This window comes from Anolis sagrei, chromosome 6, assembly GCF_037176765.1.
Source record: "Anolis sagrei isolate rAnoSag1 chromosome 6, rAnoSag1.mat, whole genome shotgun sequence".
NCBI lineage: Eukaryota > Metazoa > Chordata > Lepidosauria > Squamata > Dactyloidae > Anolis > Anolis sagrei.
The window spans coordinates 132,734,934-132,756,349 of NC_090026.1; the positions used below are offsets into that span (position 1 = coordinate 132,734,934).

The following is a 21,416-nucleotide window of genomic DNA, read 5'->3' on the forward strand; positions in this document are numbered from 1 at the left end:
TAATTAATAATAATTAATAATAATTAATAATAATTAATAATAATTAATAATAATTAATAATAATAGCAATACAACAATAAGAACAGGCAGGCCTCCAGCCTCACCAGGTTGATTGCTTTCTTCTTTGGAATCTTTTATAATAATAATAATAATAATAATAATAATGGTAATAATAATAATAATAATAGTAATAATAATAGTAATAATACAACAATAACAACAGGCAGGCCTCCAGCCTCACCAGGTATATTGCTTTCTTCTTTGGAATCTCTTATAATAATAATAATAATAATAATAATAATAATGGTAATAATAATAGTAATAGTAATAATAATAATAAATAGTAATAATAGTAATACAACAATAACAACAGGCGGCCTCCAGCCTCACCAGGTATATTGCTTTCTTCTTTGGAATCTCTTATAATAATAATAATAATAATAATGATAATAATAATAATAATAATGGTAATAATAATAATAATAATAGTAATAGTAATAATAATAATTAATAATAATACAGCAATAACAACAGGCAGGCCTCTAGCCTCACCAGGTTGATGGCTTTCTTCTTTGGAATCTTTTATAATAATAATAATAATAATAATAATAATTAATAGTAATAATAATAGTAATAGTAGTAATACAACAATAACAACAGGCGGGCCTCCAGCCTCACCAGGGTTATGGCTTGCTTCTTTGGAAGCTTTTATTATAATAATAATAGTATTAATAGTAATAGTAATAATAATAATTAATAATAATACAGCAATAACAACAACTTTATTTGTGCCCCGCTACCATCTCCCCAAGGCACTCGATTGCGGCTTACATGAGGCCAAGCCCACAGTACATCAATAAACAAAAACAATAACCAAAACAATATGATTAATAATAATAATAACTAGCCGTCCCCTGCCAGGCGTTGCTGTGGCCCAGTCTGGTGATCTGGAAAATAAAGTAATGAGAAAGTGTTGGTATCTAATATATGCAATTTCTTTATGCTTGTGGATAAACAGTATTCCTTGCTGTTTCTTTGTTGATGTGAAGAGTGTCTGGTTTGCCCACCCTGGAACATGCCACATATCATAGTCCTTCTTTAGGGGTCCCTTTCAAATCTATGATACTATATCTCTCTGTGTGTGAATCACATATATCTATCTATAGCTATGGATGGAAGGCTCTTTTTCAGGAGGGCTTTGATTACATTTTCTTGCCCTGATGAAGGGACCGGGACTGGATGGTGACAAGCAGAGTGCCACAGAGTTCGGTCCTGGGCCCGGTCCTGTTCCACATCTTTGTTAATGACTGAGATGAACGGCTAGAAGGCAGGATCATCAAGTTTTGCAGACAACAACAAATGGGGAGGGAGAGCCAAGACTCCAGAGGACAGGAGCAGGACTCAAAAAGATCTTGACAGATGAGAGAGATGATGGGCCAAAACGAACACAATGAAGTTCAACAGGGACAAATGCAAGAGACTCCACTTAGGCAGAAAAAACAAAATGCAAAGAGACAGAATGGGGGACAATGCCTGGCCCGAGAGCAGTATGTGTGAAAAAGATCTTGGAGTCCTCGTGGGGAGGAAGGTGAACATGAGCCAGGAATGTGATGTTGCACCAAAAAAAGCCAATGGGATTTTGGCCTGCATCAGTAGGAGCCTAGTGTCTAGATTGAAGGAAGTCATGGTGCCTCTCTGTTCCGCTTTGGTTAGACCACTTTACCTGGAATATTGTGTCCAATTCTGGGCACCACAATTCAAGAGAGATGTTGACAAGCTGGAATGTGTCCAGAGGAGGGTGACTAAAATGATCAAGGGTCTGGAGAACAAGCCCTATGAGGAGTGGCTTAAGGAGCTGGGCAGGTTTAGCCTGAAGAAGAGAAGGCTGAGAGGAGACATGATCAGAGCCATGTATAAATATGTGAGAGGAAACCACAGGGAGGAGGGAGCAAGCTTGTTTTCTGCTTCCTTGGAGACTAGGACGCAATGGGACAATTGCTTCAAACTACAAGAGAGGAGATTCCACCTGAACACGAGGAAGAACTTCCTGACTGTGAGAGCCGTTCAGCAGTGGAACTCTCTGCCCCAGAGTGTGGTGGAGGCTCCTTCTTTGGAGGCTTTTAAGCAGAAGCTGGATGGCCATCTGTCAGGGGTGATTTGAATGCAATATTCCTGCTTCTTGGGAGAATGGGGTTGGACTGGATGACGGCCCAGGAGGTCTCTTCCAACTCTTTGATTCTATGATTCTAAGAGAGACCAATAGTGAAAGTGGGATTTCAACAGAAGGAACTGGGAGAACCACCCCTGAGTCTTCCCTCTGAAATCCATGAGGCTGGCAATAGTCAAAGGGCAGTGACCCACACATACATTTTCCAGAGCTTAGGCTTGCTGTTGTTCTGTACTCTCTGGATATTTCCAAGTCTTGGTGACCCAAAGGTGGGACTTTCCTGGGGTTTTCCTGGCCAGGGTGAAGCAGCAGTTTGTCCTGCTGCTTCCCTCTGAGGTTGAGAGAATGGGATTCACTCCTGTCCTGCATTTTCATGGCCAAATAGGGGTTGAAATCCCTGCTCAGCCCTTGAGACTGACAGGTCATAGAATCCTAGAATCCAAGAGTTGGAAGAGACCTCGTGGGCCATGCAGTCCAACCCCATTCTGCCAAGAAGCAGGAATATTGCATTCAGATCACCCCTGGCAGATGGCCATCCAGTCTCTGTTTAAAAGCTTCCAAAGAAGGAGCCTCCACCACACTCCGGGGCAGAGAGTTCCACTGCTGAACGGCTCTCACAGTCAGGAAGTTCTTCCTCATGTTCAGATGGAAATTTCCTCTCTTGTAGTTTGAAGCCGTTGTCCCATTGGGTCCTAGTCTCCAAGGAAGCAGAAAACAAGCTTGCTCCCTCCTCCTCCCTGTGGCTTCCTCTCACATATTTATACATGGCTATCATGTCTCCTGGAGCCCCTGGTGGCGCAGTGAGTTAAAGCACTGAGCTGCTGAGCTCGTTGATCGAAAGGTTGCAGGTTCGGTTCCGGGGAGCGGCGTGAGCTTCCGCTGTCAGCCCTAGCTTCTGCCAACCTAGCAGTTTGAAAACATGCAAATGTGAGTAGATCAATAGGTACTGCTCCGACAGGAAGGTAACGGCGCTCCATGCAGTCATGCCAGCCACGACCCTGGAGGTGTCTACGGACAATGCTGGCTCTTCGGCTTAGAAATGGAGATGAGCACCACACCCCATAGTCAGACATGACTGGACTTAATGTCAGGGGACTACCTTTACCTACTTTTACCTTTATCATGTCTCCTCTCAGCCTTCTCTTCTTCAGGCTAAACATGCCCAGCTCCTTAAGCCGCTCCTCATAGGGCTTGTTCTCCTGACCCTTGATCCTTTGAGTCACCCTCTTCCTCTGGACACATTCCAGCTTGTCAACATCTCTCTTGAATTGTGGTGCCCAGAATTGGACACAATATTCCAGGTAAAGTGGTCTAACCAAGGCGGAATAGAGCATGGGGAGCATGACTTCCCTGGACCTAGACACTATGCTCCTCTTGATGCAGGCCAAAATCCCATTGGCTTTTTTTGCCGCCACATCACATTGTATGCCACATCCTCCCAGCCTCAGAAGAAGGAACACAGCCATCATTTTCTGAAAACAGGGCTGATGGTTTGTTCTGACTCCCAAGTCAACAGAATGCTTCCTAGGCTCACTTTACCTCAATCCCAGTCCCACCCCTCCCATTGTTCATGTCATTTAATTAAGTTCCTTTCTCCCAGACACCCTCATCCGAACAGAAAATGGGATCAGCATGAAGTGGAATGGAATCTCTTTGTACAATCCCCATGGGAATGCTGCATAGGGGGAAAAGACTGCTTGTTTCGCACCCAGACTGAGCAGCAATATTTTGTGGGATGGGGAGGGGCAGAGTCTGGTCCTTGCTGGGGCTTGGGATGCTTTGCAAAGAGGATCCGGAGACCAGGAACTGAGGATAAGCCCATATCCGCATCTGGGACACAGAAGAATGATGGAGACCCCGAGGGGGTCAACCAAACACAAAGGAGGAGGCTGGGATAGAAACTCGGAGCCACATCCTAGTTACACACAAAACTTCACTGGCCCACTGTCCTGCTGCCTCTAATTACTTGCCTCCCAGGAGCCAGCTTTCCAAACCTGAAATAGGAGATGAAAAACAGTGGGGAAGGAGCATGTTGGCAAGGCAGTGCCATCCCTCCAGTGTGGAGTGTGAACCTTTGAAGACCTCTCCAAGGTGCTGAACCTCTTTTGGCATTGCAGAGTGGCCCTGTTCCTGACATCTCCATGCTTATTTATTTATTGTGTTGGGAGCAAGCCAAATAGTTGTATTGCATTTTTTTACAAACAAACAAACAAACAAACAAAACACAAAGTTTGCAAGCTTGGTAGTTGATTAAATGTCCTTTGACCAGTCTCTGGCCACTTGGAGTGCCTCTGGTGTTGCTGCAAGGAGGTCCTCCCTTGTGCATCATGTGGCAGGGCTCAGGGTGCATTGCAGCAGGTGGTCAGTGGTTTGCTCTTCTCCACACTCACATGTTGTGGATTCCACTTTGTAGCCCCATTTCTTAAGGTTGGCTCTGCATCTCGTGGTGCCAGAGCGCAGCAAGGACCAATCTCGATAAAATCGTGACGAGTAGAGACATCACACTTGCAACTGAGATCCGCATAGTCAAAGCAATTGTATTCCCCATACTAGTCACCTACGGAGGTGAGAGCTGGACCTTAGGGAAGGCTGAGCGAAGGAAGAGAGATGCTTTTGAACTATGGTGTTGGAGGAAAGTTCTGAGAGTGCCTTGGACTGCAAGAAGATCCAACCAGTCCATCCTCCAGGAAAGAAAGCCTGACTGCTCATTGGAGGGAAGGATATTAGAGACCAAGATCAAGTCCTTTGGTCACATCATGAGAAGACAGGAGACCCTGGGGAAAACCATGATGCTGGGGAAAGTGGAAGGAAAAAAGAAGAGGGGCCGACCAAGGGCAAGATGGGTGGATGATATCCTTGAAGGGACTGGCTTGATTTTGAAGGAGCTGGGGGTGGCCATGGCTGACAGGGAGCTATGTCCTGGGATGGTCCAGGAGGGCACCAAGAGTCGGAAGCGGCTGAACGAATAAACAACAACAAAAGCAGTATTATTATTACCAGCCAGACAGAGAATGAGGATGGAAAGAGTGAATTGGGAAGCTGTAAATAGTCTTTATATAAAGAAATGCTTCTCTGGTAAGTAAGTGAGGGATGCCTTTACCCCAAGATGTTGGTGATATCCAAAGCAGGAGCAAATCCAGGCAGAGAAAAGAAAAGCCAGCTGCACTGTGTCCCTCTGCATCCTGGACTTCAAGCCATTCTCCAGAGCAACGACACAAACTGACCCCTTGATAATCCACTCCTGGGGTGTGTCGTTCCATCCAAACCGACGATGCCGGACATGCAAGGGAAGCAGTGCACCAATCCCAGGACCTCCAGATGATCCCAAAGCAGCTCAGCCCCTTGATATAAAAGCACCCTCCTCCAGGATCCGGCTGCTGCTCTCCTCAGCTCCAGAGAGAGAGACCTGGGCTGAATTCCCCTGCGCTTGGCTCAAGCAGGTAAGCAGAAGGCGGCAGGAAGAGGTGCAGGTGTGCACGTGAGTCTCTGTGTATATGCACTGTGCTCAGATCTCACTGAATTGAGGGCTGAGACCTCCAAAGGTGGTTAGTGGAATGCTTCTATGTCTATTTCCAGAAAACTTTGTAGATGATGATGATGATGATGATGATGATGATGTGTATTTGTATTCAGCCTTGTCCCCAGTTTGGGATGCAAGGTGGCTTGCAACAGTTGCAATAAATGTTTAGCAGGAAAAACGAAATGCAAAGATACAGAATGGGTGACAATGCCTGGCTCGAGAGCAGTACGTGTGAAAAAGATCTTGGAGTCCTCGTGGACAACAAGTTAAACATGAGCCAACAATGTGATGTGGCGGCAAAAAAAGCCAATGAGATTTTGGCCTGCATCAATAGGAGCATAGTGTCTAGATTTAGGGAAGTCATGCTCCCCATGCTCTATTCCGCTTTGGTTAGACCACATCTGGAATATTGTGTCCAATTCTGGGCAGCACAATTCAAGAGAGATATTGACAAGCTGGAATGTGTCCAGAGGAGAGCGACTAAAATGATAAAAGGTCTGGAGAACAAGCCCTATGAGGAGTGGCTTAAGGAGCTGGGCATGTTTAGCCTGAAGAAGAGAAGGCTGAGAGGGGATATGATAGCCATGTATAAATATATGAGAGGAAGCCACAAGGAGGAGGGAGAAAGCTTGTTTTTGCTTCCCTGGAGACTAGGATGCAAGGGAACAATGGCTTCAAACTACAAGAGAGGAGATTCCATCTGAACATGAGGAAGAACTTCCTGACTGAGAGCCGTTCAGCAGTGGAACTCTCTGCCCTGGAGTGTGCTGGAGGCTCCTTTTTTGGAAGCTTTTAAGCAGAGGCTGGATGGCCATCTGTCAGGGGTGATTTGAATGCAATATTCCTGCTTCTTGGCAGAATGGGGTTGGACTGGATGGCCCAGGAGGTCTCTTCCAACTCTTGGATTCTATGATTCTATGATTCTATGTAGCAGAGAATTAAAGCAAAATGTATAGCTGTTGGGACTCAGCCTGTGTTTGTGTTTCCTGATGTTCAGGATGATGATGCTCTTGATGTGGGACATGATGAGGGAAATGATGGTGCTGAGGCTGAGGTGCAAGATGGAGATGGTTTGGTCAAGGATTTTCATGCAGACCATGACAGAGAGGCCCCAGTGCAAAGGGGAGTTTCTCATGAGAATATTTCTGCTGGGCTTAAGGATGATGGTTTACTCCCTCTTTCTGTGAGCTCTCAAGATTTGAGTTTGGAAAACAATCTGACACCTGGAAATTTTAATGAGCAGCCAGAAAGGGAGTTGAAAAATAGGCGGCTAGAGTTCATCCAGGATTGACAACAAACACAATGTTTACGTTGCTCCGAAAGGCTTTGTCAGAAAAGACAGAGTAGGGGAAAACAAAACCAATTTGGGGGCTTTGGGATATAAGGTTTGCTTCAAGGGAAAGCCTGTTAGATCAGGCATCATTTGGAAATCATGTTCCTGTGCCTTGGAAATCCTGTTCAAGGGATCTTGTTCTTATAGAGATTTTTAGCATTTTGCTGTGGTCTAGCACCTTCTGGATTATCTTTGTAACCTGTTGATTCCTGCCTTGGGTAGTTTTTGTATCTTTTGTGGACATTGTTTTGAATTACTGCATTTTACTGATCTTTTACATTTTGAAATTTTCCTGTTTTTACAAGCATTTGTTTCTACTGGGTGTATTGAGTGCTAGTGCCAAGTTTGGTCCAGATCCATCATTGTTTGAGTCCAGAGTGCTCTATGGATGTAGGTGAACTACAACTCCCAAACTCAAGGTCATTGCCCACTCCGCCCTTCCAGTATTTTCTGTTGGTCTTGGGAGTCCTGTGTGCCAAGTTTGGTTTAAATCTATCGCTGATGTAGTTCAGAATGCTCTTTGATTGTAGGTGAACTATAAATCCCAGAAACGACAACTCCCAAATTGCAAAATCAATTTATTTTGAGTGAAGGACATACATTGGGTTATTAGGTGTCTTGTGTCCAAATTTGGTGTCAATTTGCCCACTGGTTTTTGAGTTCTGTTAATCCCACAAATGAACATTACATTTTTATTTATATAGATTATTAGTAATGTTACATGTAATATAAAATATATAATTATAATAGTGTATTATTATTATTATTATTAGTGTTATATTGTGTTACGTTACAATAGTATAAATATTATATGTATCTACAATATTATATTGTTAGTAAAGCACAGGAGACAAGATGGAACGGTCTTGAACTGTATCCCCCTTTACATACCTCTTTGTTGACACCTCTCTGTGCCAAAGACCTGTTGGAAAGTCCTCACTGCCGAAGGAAGGGAGCTGAATGGATGGGGCCAGCCTGGCCTTCCAAGGAAGGGGTTACAGCACATGAGAGCGGCTACCGAAAAGGCCCTTCTGACCACCCTGCTTTCTCCCAGGGACAGGCCTTCCGGTCAAACTCAGCTGGCATCACGGCTCTCAGAAGAGATGGAGAATGCAGAGAGTCCAGGGAGACGTTTCTCTGGACAGCGGCTGGCCCTCTTGGCATGGCTTTTCCTCTGGCAAGCATTGGCAACTGACCATGGGTAAGGAATGGGCGCATCTCCCTCCCCTGGAGTTGGCTGTGCATATGTAGCAACTCAGAAACATCCGCATGGAGCACAAGTCACTAAGGGGTCCCCGCATTTCCCAGCTAGTGCTAAATTGCAAAGTGGGGTGCATCTGGACTGTAGAATGAATGCAGTTTGACCCAATCCCGGAGGAAATTATCACACGATATCAGGCATGGGAAATCTTCGGCCCTCCAGGTGTTTTGGACTTCAACTCCCATAATTCCTAACAGCCTCCCTGAGTAACCTTCCTATCTTGGAATGGAGTTCCTATAACACTCTGTAACCCGGGTTTTTGTTCCTGGGTTATCAAGGTCATTCCCTAATTGGATCTATTGTGATCGGAGGTGAAACTCCTCCCCCTTTTCAGGGCTCTGTAAAAGATAGTTCAAAATCCTGGAATGCATAGTTTTGCCAAGGACACTAGGCTGAATTGATCCCATAATCCCCTATCTCTCCAGCCCTCCAGGTGTTTTGGACTTCAATGCCCACAATTCCTAACAACCAGTAGGAAAACACCTAGAGGGTCGAAATTTGTCCATGCCTGTTTGACAGAATATCTCAGCAGGAGAGAAAAGCTGGCATGTGGATCTGGGGCAGAAAGGCAATGTTGGAGTTCAGCCTGGGATTGTGTTTCAAGATGACCAAGCTGCTTTAGATGTGGGGAATGATGTCACCGAGGGTCAAGATGGCAATGGTCTGGCCAATGATATTAATGCAGAGAATGACAAAGGGACACCGGTTCAAAGTGTAGTTTCTCATGAGAATGTTCCTACAGGGGATAGGGATAATAGTTTACTCCTGTCACGTTGCCAGGGCTCTGCCGTTATTTCTGGCAGAGGTGAATCAAACCAACACCCAGTCTGTGTTAAAACAATTTAATTAAAGACTTACTGTCTGGCTGTTTCAATAGTTCAAAATATAAAACAAAGATAGCACCTAGCCACAGAATAAACAAAAAATGATAGCAAAAGCTACACCGTAGTCAGGGGGTCCAGTTCAGTGGTCAAATGCTGAGAGTTTCAATAAACAAAGTCCAGGGATCAAGAGTCTATACCAGGGGTCCTCAAACTAAGGCCCGAGGGCTGGATGCGGCCCTTCAAGGTCATTTACTCAGCCCTTGCTCAGGGTCAACCTAAGTCTGAAACTTGTTGTGTGAAAGCACACAACAAAAACAACAGCAATCCTATCTCATCAACTAAAAGCGAGCCCACACTTCCCATTGAAACACTAATAAGGTTATATTTGTTTAAATTGTTCTTCATTTTAATTATGGTATTATTTTTAAGTGTTTTTGCACTACAAATAAGATATGTGCAGTGTGCAAAGGAATACATTCATTTTTTTTTTCAAATTATAATCCAGCCCTCCAACAGTTTGAGGAACTGTGACCTGGCCTTCTGTTTAAAAGGTTTGAGGAACCCTGGTCTTTACCGTAGTCCAAAGTCAGTCCAGAGATTCAAAGTTCCATGGTTCTAAGAGTTCAGGAGACAGATCAGGATACTGAAAATCCAGAGACCTGGGGGGAAAACCAGCAGCATCCACCACCAAAATATAACAAATACTTTTCTTCCAAAGACTGGTTCCAAGGCTCGCTCCTTATATCCAGAAACACCCAGCTACAACCTCTCTTGCATACCTCCACCCTTAAGTGCTTTCACCCACAAACTCTTACTTACAGATTACTCAAGCTTTTAGAACTAAGACTTACATTAACCCTTCCATCACCAAGCACCATCAACTGCAGAACATATGACAACTCCCTGGCCCAGAGGGTTCCCAGGATTTGGGGTTTGAAAACAACTTGGCACCTGGAGAAACTACTGAGCAGACAGATAGTGAGCACATAGACAGAGAGCTGGAAATTAGCCCAAACAGACAGCTCAGCCAAGGCCTTCGCCGGTCTGCTAGGCTTCAAGAGATAAGGGGGAGAGGCAGTCAAAGTCAACGAAACCAGTTTCTGGGTGTTGGGAATAGCCTAACAGAGGGATATAAAGTTTCCACCAGGGAAAATATAGTCAGATGAAGCATTGTTTCAGAATCCTGCAAAGTCCTTGTTCTTGTCCTATGGAAGCCTAGCTTGGAAGATTCATGTTAAGGATTTCTCGTTCATGGTTTTACTCTTTGTCTCTTGTGCTTATTTACTCATGCTGTGGATTATTGTTTCCCTGGTACCTTAGATTGTATTACAAAAGTCTGGATCTTACTTTTGAACCTTGCTGAACCCTACCTTGGAATATTTTGTCCCTGCTTATCTTCCTACCTTTTTGGACTCATCTATTTTCTTAAAGCATATTTTTACCTGGCTGTTTTCACTGATCTTCAATTTAAAAAAGGATTGTCGAAGGCTTTCATGGCTGGAATCACTGGGTTGTTGTAGGTTTTTTCGGGCTATATGGCCATGGTCTAGAGGCATTCTCTCCTGACGTTTCGCCTGCATCTATGGCAAGCATCCTCACTACCTCTGAGGATGCTTGCCATAGATGCAGGCAAAACGTCAGGAGAGAATGCCTCTAGAACATGGCCATATAGCCCGAAAAAACCTACTACTACAACAACAACAAAATAATTGTTTTCCTATCCAACGTGTGGTGTTTTAAAGTCAGAGGGTTATTCCTGTCCTGGAGTGCAACAGGCAGGGGACTGTGGGACCCTTTGCCCAACTCCTTGGGATATTCAGAAGCAGGGCAGAGGAAGATTGTGTGGGTGAAATGCCTGGGGCCCAGAGATCTGGGAAGTGAAAAAACCACACGTGGTGCACAAAAACCACAATTTGTGCCATGCAAAGACCCGGGGTCCATAAAGCCCCCTGGGGTCACCCTTCCCCCTGACCAGTGCCATAAGCACTTGCAAAAATGAAGCCTACAAATATCTCTGGAGGACATGGGGCCCCTCTCATTGGCCCTACTCAGGCCTCCCTCTCATCTCCTGGGAACAGGCGCTGGTGCGAGAGGCTGGTGCAAGTGATGGAGGAGGAAGTGGTGGTCCCGCGGCAGGAGGAAGCCGTGCCCTGTGCAGAGGTCTACCGCTACAACATGGCTGGCTGGCTCCTTGACCAGGAGAGGATGCGCCGGGTTGGCGGCGGAGCAAAGGGCCTGTGCTATGTCTACAAGTGAGTAAGAGAGCGGCGAAATAGGTGGGAGAGGAGACCAGAGAAGGATGGAGCCACAGGTTTAGAAACCAGAAAAAGAGGGGCAGAGCTTGGTGGGGAAAGTTCCTTCTCAACCGTAATGCCGTGAGTTGCATCTTTCTGGGTCTTGTTGTGGCCCCTTCCCACTCTTTGGTTGTATGAGTCCATTCCAGCAGGACACAGTTTTCCATGCATTTGGCTTATTTGAATGCAGCCACCCATGTGCACAAGGAACAACCTCATGCCTATCACATCTATTTGGACAACTAGAATAGTTGTGGGGTTTCTTCTCTTAGCAAGAGGGGTCCCAATTGTCTTGCTCCCCGCTCCCATTTGCATCTCTCCCACTGCAGGCCAGAGGACACGAGGCCCACAGTCTGGAACCGGACAGTGCGCACTTGCTGCGAGGGCTGGAGTGGACCCCATTGCTCTGAGGGTAAGGCTGTCTGGGCCAGGTTGCCATGGGGGTCGAGTGAGGGAAGGGTGGTACGATAGACTTGGAGAACAATGAAAGTCAACAGTTTGTTGATTCAGCCAGACACTGGTTTTGGATACCTTTTGGCTAGTCTAGAGTAGGGCTAGAGTAGAGTAGGGAAAGTGGAAGGCAAAAAGAAGAGGGGCCGACCAAGGGCAAGATGGATGGATGGCATCCTTGAAGTGACTGGACTGACCTTGAAGGAGCTGGGGGAGGTGACGGCCAACAGGGAGCTCTGGCGTGGGCTGGTCCATGAGGTCACGAAGAGTTGGAGACGACAGGCTTAGAGAATAATGAAAGCCAACAATTTGTTGATTCAGACAGACAGTGGGGTTGGATACCTCTTGGCTAGTCCAGAGTGGGACTTCTTGGCATCATGAGCGCATAGATTACTGCAACACGCTCTACTTGGGGCTGCCTTTGAAGACGGTTCGGAAACTTCAGTTAGTTCAATGGGTGGCAGCCAGATTACTAACTGTGGTGTCATACAGGGAGCATACCACCCCGTGTTATGCCAGCTCCACTGGCTGCCGGTCCATCTCTGAGCCCAATTCAAAGTGCTGGTTTTGACCTATAAAGTTCTATACGGTTCTGGCCCAGCTTACTTGTCCGAACGCATCTGCCCCTACGTCCCACCTCATAATCTAAGATCATCCGGGGAGGTCCTGCTCTCGCTCCTGTCAACAGCACAAATGCATCTGGCAGGGACGAGGAGCAGGGCCTTCTCGGCTGTGGCCCCCGCCTATGGAACACACTCCCAAAGAAGGTAAGACCTTCTCCCTCGCTCCTGACCTTTAGAAAAAAATTAAAATCATGATTCTGGGACCAGGCTTTCGGACAATGGATGTATGCAGCTTTTAGTAGGACAAGGACTGGAACATTGACTCAACAGATGAGATTGTTTTATAGTCTTAATAACTGTTTTGATATTTGGTAATGTACTGTTTTTAATGTGATTTATGTTTAAAGTGTGGTTTTACTATTGTAGTTGTAAGACATCGAATTTTTGCCATTATCTATGTAAACCGCTTTAAGTCTCCCTAGGGGTGAGAAAAGTGATATATAAATACTGTAAATAAATAAATAAATAGTCCGGGTTGTGGCGCAGATGGTTGGGAGTCAGCTGCATTAAAATCACTACTGACTGAGAGGTCATGAGTTGGAAGCCAGCCTGGGTAGGAGTGAGTTTTCGGCCATTTGTCTAGTTTGCTGTCGACCTTTGCAACCCGAAAGACAGTTGCATCTGTCAAGTAGGAAATTTAGGTACCGCTTATGCGGGGAGGCTAATTTAACTAATTTACGATGCCATAAAACTCCCCAGCAGTGTGCAAAAGAATGAGGAAGTACTCCATCGGTGTCACAAGTGGATGGACAGCTCCCCCGATGGCCAGAATTCAAAAAGCTTCCCCTCATGAAGCTGGAAAGTTAAATAGCCTCTGAGTGTCTGTCTATATATGTTGTGTGTCTATGGCATTGAATGTTTGCCATGTATATGTGCATTGTGATAAGCCCTGAGTAAGAAAGGTGGAATATAAATGCAATAAATAAATAAATAAATAAATAAATAGTCAAGCCATGGTAAATATGGGGAGGGAAGGAACCTATGGGAGATATAAGGGTGGCCCCCATTCGAGTAATGTAATGGATCCACTTCGAGGTTTAGTCCAAATCTATATAAATAAAAATGTAATGTTCGTTTGTGGGATTAACATAACTCAAAAACCACTGGACAAATTGACACCAAATTTGAACACAAGACACCTAACAGTCCAATGAGTGTCCATCACCCATAAATACACAGACACACACACACAAAACCCCAGCAGAACAGACTTAAAAACCCAAAACATACACCATATATACATATACACATACACTCATATACATATGCACACATTCATACACACACACGTATATATATGCACAAACACACACAAATATACACATATACACACATACATATACATACACACATATATACATATACACATGCACATATACATGCACACACATATACATTTATTTATTTTATTTATTTATTTTATTTGCTGCATTTGTTGACCACCGTTCTCAGCCCTAGGGCAACTCACGGCGGTGTACAACATATAAAAGACAAATTTACAATAAAGCACTAACACAACAAAATATCATCCTAACCATCAATAATACACTAACAATATAATTACACTAAAATAATCCGCTCCGTCTCATCGTAGAATCATAACCAATCTCGTAATCCATATTCCCTTCCAGTCGTCATTGTCGATTATTATAGCACTTAGTTAAATGCCTTCTCGAATAACCATGTCTTTAGGCTCTACATACATACATATACACACATACATTCATGGCACGGTTTGGAGGGCATGGGACCTTGGGTAACTCCTTTCAGGTCTGGACTGCAACCCAGAGTGGCTTTCCCTTCCTGATTTGTGTGTATATATGTATGTATCTACATACATACATATATACACACAAATATACATATAGACAAGCACACACACATACACAATATGCATGTACACATATAAACACAAAAATACACAAATATATACACACACTTATATGCATACACACACACACATATACGCAAACACACATATATACACAAATATATATACACACGTATATACACACAAAAAACACATATACCCAGACTGGGGCACAGCAACGCATGGCAGGGGACGGCTAGTGTTAAATAATGGAGGTGCTGAAGATGCTGGCACGGTTTGGAGGGAGTGGGACCTTGGGTAACTCCTTTCAGGTCTGGACTGCAACCCAGAGTGGCTTTCCCTTCCTGACACCAGACCTCCCCGCTTGATCATGAGCAATGAGGACAAGAGTGCTTCTCTCTTCTACTTTATTTATTATTTATTATTTACTCTATTTATATCCCGCCTTTCTCTCTATGTGGGGTTGCCTCTGATATTGCCCGGAAGCTGCAACTAGTCCAACGTTTGGCAGCCAGGCTATTGACGGGAGCGGGGTACAGGGAGTGCACAACTCCTTTGTTGTGCTAGCTCCACTGGCTGCCAATTAGCTTCCGAACACAATTAAAAGTCTGATCTGGGAAGTCTGATCTGGCCACGGTGGTCCACGCTCTTGTCACATCCCGGTTGGATTACTGCAACGCACTCTACGTGGGGTTGCCTTTGAAGACTGCTCGGAAACTTCAACTAGTCCAGCGGGAAGCAGCCAGATTGCTCACCGGAGCGGCGTACAGGGAGCATACCACACCCCTGTTGTGCCAACTCCACTGGCTGCCGATCCAATTCCGAGCACAATTCAAGGTGCTGGTTTTGACCTACAAAACCCTATACGGTTCCGGCCCAGTGTATTTGTCCGAACGGATCTCCCTCTACATCCCACCTCGAAGCTTAAGATCTTCTGGGGAGGCCCTGCTCTCGACCCCGCCACTCTCACAGGTGAGGTTGGCGGGGACGAGGAGCAGGGCCTTCTCGGTGGTGGCCCCCCACCTGTGGAACTCACTCCCCGGGGAGATTAGATCGGCGACCTCCCTTCTGGCATTCCGGAAAAAACTGAAGACCTGGGTTTGGGATCAAGCCTTTGGACACACTGGCAACTAAATGAAGGATTTAACGATAGACAAGGACAAATGGAATGGAATGGACATATGGACTCTGAACCCGAGCATGAGATGGTTTTTTAATATTTTATTGTGCACTGATGTTTTAATTTAACTGTTGAATTGTTTTTGTATTTTATATTGTTTGTCGATAGATTTAGGCATCTAATTATGCCTCCTATGTAAGCCGCCCTGAGTCCTCCCCCGGGGTGAGAAGGGCGGGGTATAAGTAAATGAAATAAATAAAATAAATAAATAAAAGTGCTGGTTTTAACCCACAAAACCCTATACGGTTCCGGCCCAGTTTACCTATCCGAACGTATCCTCCCCTATGCTAAGATCTTCTGGAGGGGCCCTGCTCTTGGTCCCACCACTTTCGCAGTCGTGTCTGGTGGGAACGAGAGACATAGTCTTCTTTGTGGTGGCCCCTCGGCTATGGAACTCTCTCCCGATTAGATCTGTCCCCTCCCCCCTGACTTTTAGGAAGCTAGTGAAATCATGGCTATGGAACGAGGCATTCCCTGAATGATGGCTGAGACCGGCAATTGACCAAAGTTATGGACCAGAACTGAACTGTACATCATTTTAGCATGGCGAATTGACATATGTATTTTGCCCTTTATGTATTTTAATTCGTTGTTGATGTTTGTTGTTAGAGTGTTTTGATATTTTAGGTTGTCCTGTTAGCATTGAATCCTTGCTGTGAGCTGATCTGAGTCCCTCTACGGAGGTAGAAAAGATAGAATCCTAAAGTTGGAAGAGACCTCCTGGGCCATCCCGTCCAACCCCATTCTGCCAAGAAACAGGAATATTGCATTCAAATCACCCCTGACAGATGGCCATCCAGACTCTGTTTAAAAGCATCCAAAGAAGGAGCCTCCACCACACTCCCTCCGGGGCAGAGAGTTCCACTGCTGAACGGCTCTCACAGTCAGGAAGTTCTTCCTCATGTTCAGGTGGAATCTCCTCTCTTGTAGTTTGAAGCCATTGTTCCGTTGTGTCCTAGTCTCCAGGGAAGCAGAAAACTAGCTTGCTCCCTCCTCCTCCCTGTGGCTTCCTCTCACATATTTATACATGGCTGTCATATCTCCTCTCAGCCTTCTCTTCTTCAGGCTACACATGCCCAGCTCCTTAAGCCGCTCCTCATAGGGCTTGTTCTTCAGACCCTTGATCATTTTAGTCGCCCTCCTCTGGACACATTCCAGCTTGTCAATATCTCTCTTGAATTGTGGTGCCCAGAATTGGACACAATATAAGGATCAGGATATAAAAGTTTTAAATAATAAATAAATATTTTCTGTACCCTCAAAGAGGCTCAAAGCAGCTTTACATATAGTCAACTAACAACTATCCAATGCCTTTGGAAAACATTCAATTCAAATACATTTAAGCTAACATTTTAAAATCAAAATGAATGCACATTACAACATATAAAACATTCACCACCATACATAGTAGGCTTGGGCGGTTTTGTTCGTTAATTTCGTAATTCGTTATTAATTCGTATTTAAATTAGCTTACGATCCAATATTGAGCCATGCAGGAATAGTGTGAGGAGTAATAAAGATTCGAAACATTTTTTAAATTTATTTCGTAATTATTTCGAAATTATTTCGTAATTATTTCCACATGTCTGGTGCAAGTTTTATAGTTGTTGTTTGTTTCATCACACCAACAGTCAACAACAGAGGGAGAGGGAAGCTTCAGAAGTTCCCCCTGTCCCATTTGGAGGTTTTTTTTTAGCATATTGCGCAATCTCGTCCGCCATTAATGAATCGATTCATAATTTTACGAAATTTCGTAAATTTCAAAGAATTTTAAAGGAAAATTTCGGAATTATTAAAAAAAACGAAACGCAAGGGCCCCCTAAAAACAAAACGAGTTTAGAACCAAATTTTCCGTGGTTACCCAAGCCTAATACATAGTTGTAATCTGGGGCCGTTCCAAAAATCATTGCCCATATTTTGTAGTTATTGTCGCTCTATAGTTAATCTCCAAAAGCTTGATCCCAGAGACAGGTTTTCACTTTTGTTCTGGGAGGGAGCTGCTCTAATATCACTGGGGAGGGAGTTCCACAGCTGAGGAGCCACCACGGAGAAGGTCCTGTCTCTCATTCCTACCTGCGAAGGAGGTGGGACCAAGAGCAGGGCTTCCCCAGACAACCTTAGCCTCCCAAAGCAAAACATGTTGTCACCACCGCTGTCACAGTGGTTGGGTAGACCGCATATTTGCAGTTTTCTCTCTGTCTCTTCTGCCGCTTCCAGGGAAGGACACGGTGGGCCGCTGCTTCTCCACGTGGCAGTGCCAGGACGTGCCGGGTCTGCAGAACGCCTCGCTGCTCAGCCTGGAGGAGTGTTGCCGACACCTCTGGGGCCACAGCTGGCAGAACGCCTCCTCCCACCTCTGCTTTGGCTGCTCTTCCCTCCCCCTGGAAGGTGGGTGCGTGCCCAGGTGGCCTTTCTGCCCCTCTCTTCCCCTTCTTGGACCCATCCAAGCTGCACACCTGGTGCGCTAAGAGGTGGGAAAGGGCCACAGCTTGTTGTGAAGTTACTTGTGAAAAATAATACGTTTCCATTGCCCCAGTAGTGCAGTGGGTTAAACCCTTGTGCCGGTAGGATTGAAGACTGACAGGTTGGAGGTTTGAATCCAGGGAGCATGGGTTGAGCTCCCTCTGTCAGCTCCAGCTCCTCATTCCAGTAGGACTGAATGTCAATACACAAATGTCCTATTGCTATAAACTTCAGCAACAATACTAATTGGAATAATGGTATTCTCCTCATTCTCCTTGGCCCTGTCTTGGTCTCTTTTGACCTCATAGACATCTCCCTGTATCTTTTTTTTCAAAGGCAGCGTTGTGTGTTGTAGGTTTTTTGGGCTACAAGCCTCTGAGGATGCTTGCCATAGATGCAGGTGAAACGTCAGGAGAGAATGCTTCTAGAACATGGCCATACAGCTCGAAAAATCTACAACAACCCAGTGATTTCAGCCAGGAAAGCTTTCAACAATGCAGCATTGTGTGTCTGAACCAAGACACCAAAAGCCTAACCAAATGCACAGTTGAATGTGTACTGCACACCTTTGTGCAGGGGATGCATGCATCAGTGCATAACACACCTCCATGAGTGATGCCACTGCATGGGCCAGGCATGTAGCCGGGGGGGGGGGGGGGGGGGCTCGGGGGGCTTCAGCCCCCCCCCCCGAAATTCTCATGGTGGTTCGCGAAAAGGCCTTACTGGTGCATTATTTAAACTGTTATGTTTATTCATGTCATGATCTGATCACCATACTCAATATATCCCATATGCATGGGGGTATTGGGGCAATGATACAAAAGGTTTGCTAGGCTAGACCCTCTTTCACTCAGACTCAGCCCCCCCCCGAAACTCAGCCCCCCCCGAAACCCCCCTGAAATTTTTTTAGCCCCCCCCCCCCGAAACGAAATCCTGGCTACGGGCCTGGCATGGGCGCTTCCACTTTTGCATCCTTGTACCTTCATCTGATGCCAAGCATTGGCCGACAGCACCTGAATTTGATATTTCATTTCATTCTTCCCTTTTCTGGAGCTAAACGCCCACCAGCCAAGGCTCATGGGGCCAAGGGCTGTGGGCCAACTCTTCTCCTTCCTTCTCCCCAGACGACCTGCCTTCAACCTCTTTGGTCCGGCCATTGGGCCCCACGGCTCTCCTGCTGCGCTCAGGGCATCCCGGGCGCCCCTTTGCTACCTGCATGACTTGGGCCGGCTTCCACTACCGCACCTTTGACGGCAAGCATTTCCGCTTCCACGGCACCTGCACCTACGCCTTGGCTGCTGCCTCCGATGGCACCTGGGCCATCTATGTCTCCTCCAGGACCAGCAGCAAAGGGGGCTGCGCACCAGGCCAGTGCTCCAGGGTAAGATTGGGATGGGGCCCTGGATTGAGCCATAGGCCAGCAAGACAACTCAGAGGCATACCCTTCAGTGCCAACCAGAGGCTTCCACCTCAGCAGGAGGGGAGCCTGAACTTTGAGGGAGCTTCCCAAGGGGATTCCCAGCACCTAATTGGAGCCAAAAACTTGGAAGGATATTTAGAAACTAAAAGTAAAATCTGGAGTAGATTGGCATATTGCTGACATGGGAGCCCTCCAGTAGGTTTTGCAGTGAGGGTTAGAAGAGAGGAGGCGAAAGGACACTGATGTTGACCCTGTCTCAGTCAGTGTTGGGATTGAGGAGCTGTGTTCAGATGCACCTACTGCCCCTTTCTCCCCAGCGGACCCTCCGGATGCTCTTTGGCCTGGATCTGGTTGTGGCTGAGGGACGGAACGTCTCCATAAATGGGGCTGCGGTGCCAGAAGGAGAAGCGCGCTTGCAGAAAGGTGAGAGGGCCAAGGCAGGCGCTTGGATGGGGACTTGGATGGGGCATCATCTCCCAATGGGGTTGGGAGCAGGGACGCAGATCTTCCCTTAGCTCTTCCTTCCATACAAGAAGGGATTGTGTTCAAATGATATCGAGCTACCTTTAGGAGGATCACCCCAGCTAGGGAGATCCCGAGGACTGCACCAAAGAGAGTCCTTAATAAACCTTGGTGAGACCAGTGAAGCTAATTTCAGCAATTTAAAATATTAAAAATAATAATGCTCAGCAAAGTGGAAGAAGTTCAGCAATCAAGGTGTCTTTATTTGCGATTCAGCTGAGATCGGATGCATTGTAGGAATAATTCCACCACAAGCATAAAGCTAGGCATGTTACAAGCATGTTTATAGACGAAAATTCAAAGGAAAAGGTTTCAAAATTCCCGCCTGCCCCCTTGCCGGCCGGCTTTTTGCTGATTGGCTGATGGCCGAACAGCTGGGAGGAGGCTTGGCAGCCCGCCCCGCTTCCGAGCCAATCAGCGTGCTTCTCCGCCTCTAGAGGGCCAATCAGCGCATTCCTCTCGCTCCTAGAAATGGACGAATCAGGAGAGGGGAGGCGGGACGATCTCAAAACAATGGGGAAATGATGGGATTACAGATAGCTGGCCGGCCGGAATATGGAGTATTGTCCTTGGCTGGCAGAGTGTGAGGGTAGCAAGCAAAGATTTCCTGTTCTTGATGGGCTTTTGGGGGGAGAATCAACAAGATCGGGCTTCGGACCTCAAAGGATCAACGTTGCCCTTTGTGATTTCTTAATTATTTCCTTTTCCAAAATCCCATGGAATTCCTTATCTCGCTAGCCGGCTCGGAAGGCGAGACAGGGGTTGGTGACTATTGTGTTGTGTAGGTGAATCAATCAACAATCTGGGTTTCGAGGGAGATAGGAATCTTCCTCGAGCCTAGCAGCAGTTTCTGATCACTTTTGTGGGGCAAAAGTCAAAAGGAAAGATGGAAAACAGAATACAATTCATACAGCATTATTTTAGACAGGATCATACAAAAAGAATCCCCTTCCCACCCCACATCTTCATTTTTATTAAAATGTCGAGCTTTTATTTAAAAGAGAAAAAAAAGGAAACTAGAAATCCCATGCCCCGGCAGAAGGTTCGTGAAAATGGGGGCGGCAAATGGCCAAAATCATGCAGCAAAGAGTCCCTTTTTTAACAGGCAGAAGCCAACAGATGGGCGCTGAGTTGAAAAGAGCACCAAAGTCCATCACTCGGTCCTTGGAAACTACAGCTCCCGCAAAGGGCAGAAGTCCCAAGATCCAGCCATTTCCCAAAAGCCTCGTGGGGTCCTTGCTGTTGTCAGTGCCTTGGCAATGTGACCAAGACTTAACCCTTGTTGTGTAGTCTGGTGCCCTTGCCCTTTGCAGAACTATGTCACTATCCCTTATTTGGGGGGGGGGGGGGGTGCTTGACATCACAAAGAGATCTTTTGGCATGTTGTTTCAATAGTTTTTCTCATCCACCCTCTGTTTCACAAAAAACCTAAACCCCGTTCTGAGACATTGTTTGCAGAGACACAAAAACAGCTTGCAAAAACAAAAACAAAAACCTACAACATTCTGCTGCACAATCAGCACATTTT

General features: G+C 45.8%; 1 protein-coding gene across 1 annotated transcript in view; it reads left to right on the forward strand.

Moving 5' to 3' along the window:
* Nucleotides 1-8,121: 8,121 nt before the first annotated feature.
* Nucleotides 8,122-21,416, forward strand: part of LOC132779722 (SCO-spondin-like) — a 165,375-nt gene continuing 152,080 nt past the window's right edge. The window contains exons 1-6 of the mRNA XM_067470583.1: nt 8,122-8,221; nt 11,184-11,357; nt 11,729-11,811; nt 17,701-17,871; nt 19,071-19,327; nt 19,684-19,789. Coding sequence (XP_067326684.1) covers nt 8,124-8,221; nt 11,184-11,357; nt 11,729-11,811; nt 17,701-17,871; nt 19,071-19,327; nt 19,684-19,789 — 889 coding nt within the window. The 5' untranslated portion in view covers nt 8,122-8,123. The remainder of the gene's footprint in view (nt 8,222-11,183; nt 11,358-11,728; nt 11,812-17,700; nt 17,872-19,070; nt 19,328-19,683; nt 19,790-21,416) is intronic.